The following is a 10,567-nucleotide window of genomic DNA, read 5'->3' as shown; positions in this document are numbered from 1 at the left end:
CTATACTTTTTGATAGCCGGGCACCATCAACTTTGACTGTCACTCTTTACAGGAGTAGAAAACTCTGTCTTTCTCCCCCAGAGCAGCTAGTATTATAGAACTGCTGACCTTGCAGTTAGCAGCCCGATGTGTAATCTCTATCCCACAGGGGTTGGGGCCTACATCCAATAACTGGTGTTCTTAGAGAGGACTTAGAGCCCCACACCAAGGGAAGATGGCCAGGTGAAGACGGAGTGGAGCACAGGGCCATTGCAGCCACAAGCCAAGGCAGGCCAAGGATTGCTAGAAGCCACCAGAAGCCAGGAAGAGGCCAGAAGGGATTTCCCCTGCGGAGCTCCCAAAAAAGCCTGGCCAAGCGGACACTGAGTTCTGGCTTCTTGCCCCCAGGACGGCGAGAGACCACATGGCTGCTGTTTCGAGCTAAGCAGCCCCACGAAATGAAAGCATACGCCAGGTCCTACCCTGTCCTCAAGGGTGCTGAGGAATTTTGGACCAGGCCAGTCAAGCTCCCCACCCCACCCCCCATCCCAGTGGGGTCCCTGGAGCTGAGGAAGAAGACAGAGCATCCCCTCCTCCCAGGGCAGCAGCAGGGGCACTTCATGAATGAGGAAGGGAGGCTGGCCCTGGGAACCCAGCAGTCCAGGGTAGTCCCAAGGGAATTCCCATGCCCCTGAGGGTGCTGCGCACACCTCCCTCCCCCAGGCAATCCACCGACCCCAAGGGAAAGGGAGTGGAATTCCTGGAGGCCTCTGGAAAATACAGGCTGCTCAGCTCACCTGCCTCTGCCCGTGAGCCGCCTTCCCCAGCCAGCTGCTGGTCTGAGGGTGGTCTGCCTCCCCCCAGCTGGGACCCAGATGTTCTCTGGCCCAAAGGGGCAGACTGGAGCTCCCTGCTGCCTGCCATCCTCGAAGAGGGCCCCTCCCAGGAGGCTGGAGCTGAATCAAGTGGGGCTGGCAGGGAGGAGAGCCGAGAAGTGATCGTGGACCACCTCCCACGCCTCCCTTTTCTGCCAAGCCCGAGAGTACGGGAAGCTGGGCCCATGTTCTACTTCTTCGCCTGCCCCATCCAGCTAGGCATCACCATCACATTATGGAGGCCCGAAGGACAGCATTATCCTGGTCCGTCACGGACATCATTGCCCAGAGGCCCATCACTTGGAAGAAGAGCTGATGTTCTGTCCTTACTAGCTGCTGGGCTGATACAAACACCAGTCCCCTGCCCCAACACCACCCCTCCCAGCAACCCACCCACCACCTTCCTGATCCTCACTGCCATTGAGTTGATTCCAACCCACAGCGACCCTATAGGGCAGGGAAGAACGGCCCCTGGGAGTTTCCTAGACTGTAATTCTCTACGGGAATTGAAAGCCTCCTCTTTCTTCCACAGAGCGGCTGGTGGTTTCGAACTGCTGACCGCTACGCCACCAGGGCCCCTCTTCCTGCTCCAAGCTGCTTTACTTCAGCTGACTCCCACCACGGCTCCTGCATATCATACAGGCTCCCGCACATCTCTTATCCTTCCCCACTCACGGTAAGTGCCGGGAGGCTTCACAAACCTGGCCGTGGCTGCTTGCCGTGAGTTACTCTCAAGTCAACGCGGGCTGATGTACCATGAAAGCAAGCACTGCCCAGTCCAGGGTCATGGTCATGGTGGTCACAGCGACGGTGCCAGTCCGCCCCTCGCTGGGTCCCTCATCTTGTTGGCTCACTCCATTACCAAGCACCTTGTCTTCTTGTCTTGTGAATAGTCCTTCCCGAAGACGTGCGTCCAAAATAAGTGTGACTGTCGAGCCTCAGGAACACGCTCCTTGTGCTTCTTCTCAGACTGATTGTGCATTCCTTTGGTCGTGAGTCAATTCCAACGTGGTAGTCCACAGGATGATCCATATTGTTTTTTGCCAACCAATTAAAAAAAAAACTCAGTGCTATCGAGTCCATGCTGATTCATTGCCACCCGCTGTGGGTTTCTGAGACTCTCGCTGTTGACGGGAAGAGAAAGCCCAGTCTGCCTCCCAAGAAGATGCTGCTGGCTTTGAACTGCCGACCATGTGGATCGCAGCCCACCTCGTAACCAGACACTGGGCCTCCTTATTTTGCTAACAGCACACTTTACAGGGCTCAGTTTCAGGGGCTAGCTTCCACATACACAGGATGTAATGGGAAAGACCCTGGCCTGAGGCAGACACATCTAGTCCCCAAAGCAACATCTTGGCTTTCCAGAATCTTCAAGGGAAATCCTGTTACTATCCTCATCCAATCCTCCACCCGCTTCCCATTGGCGATGAGACAAGATGAGCGTGGTCCATGAGGGCTGTCCAGCCTCAACCTCTGCCCTGTCCTACCCACCCCAACCTCAGCCCCCTCGTCAACTCTCACAGACTTTGCACACAGTGGCCCTCCTACCCAGAATGCCCACCTCTCTGCCTCAGGCTCGGCTCCATCTCACCAGCCTCAGAGCCTCAGACTCGTGAGCTTTGCATGCACCCTGCACCCTGCACCCCACCCCACCCCGTTCCCATCCTGTATAGATGCTTTCACTGGGGGAGATACTCTAATCGGTGTCTGCTACCCCACAAGACAGGGACAGGGACTGGAGGCCCCGGACAGATGTCCCCCTGAATGATGGCGACCGGCGCTGCCCCTCTTGGCTGCAGGATGTTGTGCACATCACTCAAGCTCTCGGGAAGATCATGTGACAGCTGTCAACAGGTGATGTCAGCACAGGGTCTGGTGAGCAGGATGTGCCTGGCAAACCCCCGAGATTCAGATGAGGGATGAGGTAGGAACAGCCCTCTGTCCATCCCATGTTTCCCTCTTCCAACGTCAAGAGGACTGGGTGTCCCTGGCTTTGGGGAAGCAGATGTTACCTGGGGCAGTTGCTACGTCCCATTTCCATAGGCAGCAGTGGGAGAGCAGAGGGAGAGAGGGCAGAGGAGGGGGGCTAAGGTTCAAGCCCCCTACTGGGCAAGGCGGCGTGGGCCCTGGGTGACTGACCCCTGCCTGGGATGCCGAGTCTGGGTGTCAAAGTAGTGACCGGCCTGCTACCATGATGCTTGCAAAACTTTCATCAGAGAGCCAGGTGGGTTGGGCCCCTCCTCCAGGGTCCCAGGTTGGGGAAAGTTCTCAAAACCACCCGAGGCAGGGTGGGGCCTGGGGCGAGTACCCTGCCCCCGGCATGTGGGCATTTACAGAATAAACTTCACAATGTTGTGGGAATGTGGGGGATGGTGGTCTGGTTAGGTCACAGGGGGAATTCAGGGCAGAGCTGGATGGGACTGAGGTCTGCCAGCGCAGGGCAGGGTGGCACCCCTCAGGGGAGGGGAAGGGGGGCATCCCCTGGTAGGTGTGGTAAGGGGCACAGGGGAAAGAGCCTGCATGTCGCAATAGCTGTAATGTGTGGCCGAGGGGCAGTCACGACACAGCCCTGGCCCTGTGGGTTCTGGTCAACTCACAGCGCAGCGAGTGTTGGGAGAGAGGCTCACACACAGGTAGTCACCCCGTCAGAGGGACTCTGGACGGACCGGTGGAGGGTGACAGGAACCAAGGCCCCACCCCCACCCCCCCAGCCCACCCCCCATCTTCCTTTCTGTCTACCCCCAGCCCAGTAAGCCCATCTCCCACACGGAAAGCAGAAATTCTTCCACTGAACCACACTGCCTGCCGCTGGGTACATAGTAAGTGCTCAGTTGGTGTCCTTGCCCTCAGAACCTTCAAAAAGTTGGTGGAGAAATGGAACTGAAAGAGGAATTTTTCCACAGACTTTCGAAGGCCCCGCCTACAATTTAGCAGCGAATGCTTGGGGTGTCGGGTAGGAACTTCCTCGCTCTCTCTCTCTCCCTCCAAAGGAAGAGTCTGCACATGTTGATGTTTATGTGCTGACCACAGTACTTCTGCAGCACGCAGGAGGGCCCGCTTCGTGTGAGACAAGTCCTGAGGGATGCGGACCATGTCTTCATGGAGACGGGGCTCGCAGACCAGCGACCGGGCAGGGAGCGATGGAGAGAAGGGCTGGGAGCCGGTCCTGATACCGAGGCCTCTGGGGCAGACACAGCAGCACAGCCCTGCTCTGTCCTGTCCAGCTCCATGTGTGCACGAGCGTGTGCGCGCGCGTATGCTTTGCATGTATGTGTGTGGTGTGTGTATGTATGTGTATGTATGTGTACGTGTGGTGTGTGTATGTGTACATGTATGTGTGGTGTGTGTATGTGTGGTGTGTGTGGTGAGCGTATATGTGGTGTGTGTATATGTACATGTATGTGTGTGGTGTGTGTATATGTACATGTATGTGTGTGGTGTGTGTGTATGTGTATGTGTGGTGTATATGTGTATGTGCATGGTGTGTGTATGTGTATGGTGTGTGTATGTGTGTTGTGTGTGTATGTATGTGGGTATGGTATGTGTGTGGTGTATAAGTGTATGTGTGTGGTATGTGTATGCGTGGTATGTGTGTGTGTGTGGTGTGTGTATGTGTTGTGTGTGTGGTGTATATGTGTATGTGTGTGGTATGTATATGTGTGGTGTGTGTGTATGTGTGGTGTGTGTGGTGTATATGTGTATGTGTGTGGTATGTGTATGTGTATGGTATGCGTATATGTGTGGTGTGTGTATGTGTGTGGTATATATGTGTATGTGTGTGGTAAGTGTGGTGTGTATACGTGTGTATGTATGTATGTGTATATGCATGTGTGGTGTGTGCGTGTGCGTTGGGAGAGATAGCTAATACCCCAGAGGAGCACACATCTGGGATGGTGGGCAGGAACCAGGCTGAGAGGCTCGCATGTCAGGGTCCTGGCTCCCTCCCTTCCCCTGGGGCACCAGGACGGACTTCTTTACCGCTCCACAGTCACCGCTGGGGGACTCCCAAGTGGCCAGCCACCTTCTGCTTCAGGACCAGGGTGCTGGAGTCTTGCTTCACTCCCACCTCCCCTCCGGGTCCCCAGCACCCTGCTTCACCTACCTGCCGCCCACTGAGAAGTCAGACACGGCGTAGTAGTAGGACTGGAGCACCTTGGGGTCCTTGAAGATGTCGTCCCCAAAAGTGTTGAGCCGGTTGAGGGAGATGAGGAGCTCGGTGCTGGTGACCCAGTCCTGGGGGCGGGGGACAGAAGGGAGAAGAGATACCACTCTCAACTTCTTACCACTGACCCTGCTCTGCTGGCAGGCGGCTCAGACAAACCCTGAGGACACTGCAGAAACAACGGACCTGCACTTGGGGGGTCTCAATAACCTGAGTTCCGGGCCACTCACTGCTGTGTTTAGCGTCTCAGGGCCTCCGGTCTTCCCATCTGTGAAATGGACCCAATGTGTCCCTCTCTCCCCAGCCAGGGTGTTTGGGGGAGCAGACAGATGGTGAGTGTGATGGTGGAGGTGCTATAGGGGCAGGGGCTCATCTGAGATCCCAGCAGGGGCCCACAACTCACCTTCTAGGGCAGCGAGAGGGAAGACAGGTCCCAGCACCCCTCTTCCCTGCTCGGCTGGGCCTGGCTGCAGACAGGACCCGTGGAGACAGCCCAATGAGCAAGGGAAGCCTGGGCCCAGGCAGGTGAGTAAAAAAGTGTTGGTGCCAATACATGGAGCCTTTTAGTACATAAAAACAGGAAGCTATTGTTTCTCAACATATCCTCCATCTAGCTCGATAGACTTCTGAAGGAGGTGCTTTCATCCCTGTAGCCCTTCTCTGAAGAAGAATTCTGCGCTCCTCAATTCTTATCACGTCAACATGAGTTTGGGCATCCTCGAGAATCTCAAACCGTGTTCTTGGCAGTTTGGGGAACACAGCATGTGAAGGAGCAAGGTCAGGGATGTAGGGTGGGTGGGGTAAGGTTTCCCAATGGCTTTCTTGTGGGACAGCCCTGGGCGCCCTCTGAGAACAAGCAGGTACACGGTTATGATGCAGAAAGGACCTTCCTTCGGGCAAACCTCCTGCCCTTTTCTCACCAATGCAGTTGGTAATCTTCTTAAAACTTCTTCCTAATAAGCCCCCGTAAAGGTCCAATGTCTTTTGAGAAAACTTATCAAGATTATCTCCTTTGAGCCCTGGTGGCGAAGTGGGCTGCTAACGGCAAGGTCAGCAGTTTGAAACTACCAGCCGCTCCAAGGGGCAAAGTCGGCTTTCGGCTCCCAGAATGAGTTAGGGTCTCAGAAACTCACAGGGGCAGCTCCACCTGTCTTGCAGGGTCGCTCTGAGTTGACATCGACTCGTCGGCGGGGAGTTTGTTTTTTTGGTTTTGGGGGTACAGCAGCGGATGTTGGAGGGACATGGGAAGCTGATAACCATGAGCAGAAGAGTGAAAAGGTTCTGAAACTGATTGTGGTGATGATAGTAACTCTTCTTGATGTGATTGACCTACCAAGTTTTATGATATGTGAATTATTTGCCAACAAAATGGTTCAGAAAAGAATAATAACCCCTATGGAATAATAATAATAAAGCAGTCATCATAACCTCCCAAGTGCGTTCTGTGTCTGAATTGAACTGGCCCCCCAGATCCCCAGGGAAGCCACTTGTTTGATTGGACCTCAACTGGCCCCCCAGATCCCCGGGGAAGCCACTGCTTTGATTGGACCTCTCTGAGGCGGAATCGACTCAGTGGCCACGAGTCTGGTTTTTGAGTTTTAAGAGACTAAGAAAAGTGTAGTGGTTATGAATTGGGTTTCGAGCCACATGGTTGGGAGTTTGAAACCACCACCAACTCCCGGGAGAAAGACTGGCTACTCCCCCAAAGCAGTCACAATCTTGGGACTCCACAGGGGTCGCTGTGAGTCAGCATTGACTCGATGGCAGGGAGTTTGGGTTTTTTTGGGTAAAACAAGTGTGTGACTGAGAGAACTGGCCTGCAGCCATCCACTGATGGCAGAGACAGGTTTCAACACGCTTTGTTTGGAATAAACCTGAGCAGGAGAAAGACGAGGCTTTCTACTCCCGTGATTACATTCCCGGAAACCCACAGGGTTTCCTGTCCTACAGGATTGCTGTGGGTCAGATCGACTCGATGGCAGTGAGGGCTTGTGTTTTTTGGGGGGTGGGGGGTTCGGTCTGAAGTTGATCAAACATGCAATCAAGACGCATTTCTAATGAGCAGCCCTGACAGCATAGCGATGACATGTTAGGCTGCTAACTGCAAGATGTATTTATCGACTCATTCTCATTCACTGACTCACTCTCTCACTCTCATTCACTGACTCTCACTCACTGACTCACTCTCACTGACTCACTCTCACTCACTCACTCTCTCACTCACTCTCATTCACTGACTCACTCTCACTCACTCACTCTCACTCACTCTCACTCACTCACTCACTGTCTCACTCACTCACTCTCATTCACTGACTCACTCTCACTCACTCACTCACTGTCTCACTCACTCACTCTCACTCACTCTCACTCACTCACTCACTGTCTCACTCACTCACTCTCACTCACTGACTCACTCTCACTCACTCACTGTCTCACTCACTCTCATTCACTGACTCACTCTCATTCACTGACTCTCACTCACTCTCTCTCACTCACTCACTCACTCACTCACTCACACACACACAAAAGATGTATTTATCACCATTGGCAATTGACATGCAAGAGTTGGAAGCAAAGGGGCAGGAATAATAGTTGGAAACTAGGGCCTTAGGGATAGCAACAAAGCTGGGGACCCCCGATGGAATTCTGCAAGACCAAGGACTTGTTTTTGAGATGTATGGACTGGGACCTGAGCAGCAATACTTTTTCTTTAAAACTTATTCTGAGCTTTGTGCTTGCTCGCTTACTCCTCTTTGCAAACAGGGTCACGAGGATTCCCCTGTCAGGGATCGAACATTTGAAAAGAGGCTTTGATTCTGCAGGCAGGTGCTGTGATGGGGGTTGCCACAGAGACCGGTGACAACCATGCGTAGAAGCAGAAGCTCCGATGTGGGGAGAAGATGTGAAATTGCTCACTGCAGATTAGTAAGGAAGCACGAGTCAGCCCGTGCCTACCTTGCATATTGGGTAATCTGACACAGACAGGCCCTCGCAGACAAGTCACCCGCCCCATGTGATGTCTCTCCCACCAGAATGTAAGGCCCATGAGAGCAGGTCCCTGGTGCTCCCTGCACTCCCCTCTGGAAGAACTTGGTGAGGAAGTGGGGGGAGAAGCCACGTGAGGCTGACAGTTCCATCTGCCTGCTGTTATAATCAGAGGGCACTCTGGCTGAATTCTAATCAGCATTTAAATTCAGCCCAGGAGCCCCTGGTTCAGCAATCAGGCTCATCAGTGCAGAGAAGCAGCTCCTGGCATCCTGTCTTCTCTCCCCAGTATAACCCGGCCCGTGGGGACTTGCCTGCTCCCCTGAACTTGGCTGCCCAGGAGCCCACTGCCTGGGACCCAGGGCCTCTGCCCGAGGGAGTTCTGGCCGGCACAGAAAACTTCAGTGGCCTTTCAACACGTAACTGGCTTTGTGCTGGAGTTTGCACCAAGTCACCGTCATCTGGGGCTGAGTTTCCCTGGTGAAAATACAGATCTGCTCCGTGGTCTGCGGGTGGGGCCTAGGCTGCTCCATCCCTAACAAGTGCCCGGGTCTAAGGCCTGGGGTGGGAGAATCCAGCAATCCACAGCAAAAGCCACTGCTGTCGGGTTATTTGGTTTCTCCAGAAAAATAATAATAAAATGTCCCCTGGTGAACTTGAATGTTGAAACGTGAGGATGTTACTTTAAGGAGTAAGTTACGCGTGACCCAAGCCAGAGTATTTGTAAGTACCTCCCATGTGTGTGAAAGTTGGACATGGAACAAGGAAGCGTTCGGAAGGAGTGGCACATTTGCATTAGGGTGCTGCTGGTGAAGAATATTGGAAGTACCCTGGGCTGCCCGAAGAACAAATAAATCTGTCTTGGGAGAAATATAGCCAGAATTCTCCTTTCTGTCTAATCTGCATTTCTTGACCAAGTATTTATCAAGTGTCTGCTCCATGCCGGACAGAGGCTAGACTTCATCTCACGTACTCTGGACGTGTCAGGGCAGGCCAGTCCCTGGAGAGGGACGGACGTCATGCTGGGAAAGTGGAGGGGCAGCAAACAAGAGGCAGGTCCTTCACAAGACCGATGGACACCGCGGCTGCCGCAATGGGCTCAGACATAAGCGCAGTGGCGAGGATGGCGCAGGGCGGGTGGTCCTTCGCTCTGTTGATTGGGGACCAGGCCCCTACCAACCCCAGTGCCTGAGAGAGCCGGCTGGGCCTCAGAGCTGGAAGATGCTGTGGCAGCCGCGGGCGCTCCTGATCGCTGTGGGCTAGCGGAGTGCCTTCACGGCTGGGCTTCTCATAACAACCCGATGTGGCCCGGCCTCCGGTTCTCTCCACGTTTGTCCCTTCTTCTCCCCACTTGGCAGGCGAGGAGAATGAGGCTTAATGAGGGCGAGGTCAGGTCATGCCGGGTTGTAAGGAAAATCCGTTCCTAAGTGCGTCTTTGAGTTGAATTTGTAGGGGACGCCGAGCAGGCACACACATCCGTATTTAGCCTCACTCCAAACCCACTGCCATCATGTCCATTGCAACTCCGTGACGCTGTGAGACCCAGACAGCCTCGTCTTTCTACTAAGGAGCGGCTGGTAGGTTTGAACTTCCAGCCTTGAAGACAGCAGTCCAACGCTCACCAGTGTCCCTCAATGTTGACCCAGTAAGCTCCTTGCCTTTCTTTGGTGTAAGAAAATGATTTGAAGGCTGCCTGCGGAGGTGACGGTGATGAGAATGTGCTCCTAGTAGGGGCTTTTTTCATTAGTTGAAAGTGAGGGACATTTACATAACACTCCAGAGCAGCAGTGAATTGGCTACACCAGAGCCATTTGTTGCTTGGGATTGACTGGCTTCTGCTCCAAATGGCACCCTTTACCTGGCAGAACTTGGGCTCAGCTCTGTCCCCTCAGGGCACCAGCGCCACTGGGCTAGCCTGCTTCCCAACATTTACCTGAACACCCTCATCCCACCGGAGCAGCCCAGAGAGGACAGGGCGTGCCCAAGGTCTCCCAGCCGGTGAGTGACAGAGCGGGCAAGCACTCCTCCTCTGGCTCCAGTGTGTTCTCTGGCCCAGGACTGGCTCAGCCAGCACTTGCTCATGTCTGTAAAGCAAGCATCCTCAGGGACGGAGGGGACAATCTCCGAGACACCGGGCTGTGTGGTGAGAGAGAATAGGGTTGGGGCCCCCTGGCTCACATTGTAGGGGGCGAGGTCATTGAAGCCCATGGCATGCGGGTCACCTGTAATGGCCCTGCTGCGACCTGGGTGGGCGCTGGGCTTCTCAAAGGAGCCCTGGTGGCGTAGTGGTTACGCATTGGGTAACAAGGTCAGCAGTGTGAAACCACCAGCCGCTCTGTGGGAGAAAGAGGGGGCTTTCTACTCCTGCAAAGAGTTACAGCCTCAGAAGCCCACAGGGGCAGTTCTACCCTGCCCCATAGGGTCTCAATGAGTCAGAATGGACTCGGTGGCTGTGAACTTTTTTTTTTTTTGTTAATGTTGCCCAAAGTGGGCACTGGAAACCAGGCGGACTGCGAAGGCAGATGCCTGCACTTTACCTGGATCATGGGCTATAATACGAAGGGCG

The 10,567-nt window shown here is 54.2% G+C and overlaps 1 protein-coding gene across 1 annotated transcript in view; it reads right to left on the bottom strand.

Moving 5' to 3' along the window:
- The window catches only part of LAMC3 (laminin subunit gamma 3), an 86,253-nt gene that overhangs the window by 53,076 nt on the left and 22,610 nt on the right, over positions 1-10,567 (bottom strand). The window contains exon 3 of the mRNA XM_045288521.1: positions 4,957-5,087. Within this exon, the coding sequence (XP_045144456.1) occupies positions 4,957-5,087 (131 nt within the window). The remainder of the gene's footprint in view (positions 1-4,956; positions 5,088-10,567) is intronic.

Source organism: Echinops telfairi, unplaced genomic scaffold (genome assembly GCF_000313985.2).
Source record: "Echinops telfairi isolate 266 unplaced genomic scaffold, ASM31398v2 ScPeMD7_22;HRSCAF=79, whole genome shotgun sequence".
In the NCBI taxonomy this organism is placed as follows: domain Eukaryota; kingdom Metazoa; phylum Chordata; class Mammalia; order Afrosoricida; family Tenrecidae; genus Echinops; species Echinops telfairi.
Note: the sequence above shows the minus strand (reverse complement) of the source record. Positions and strands in the feature narration are given on the sequence as shown.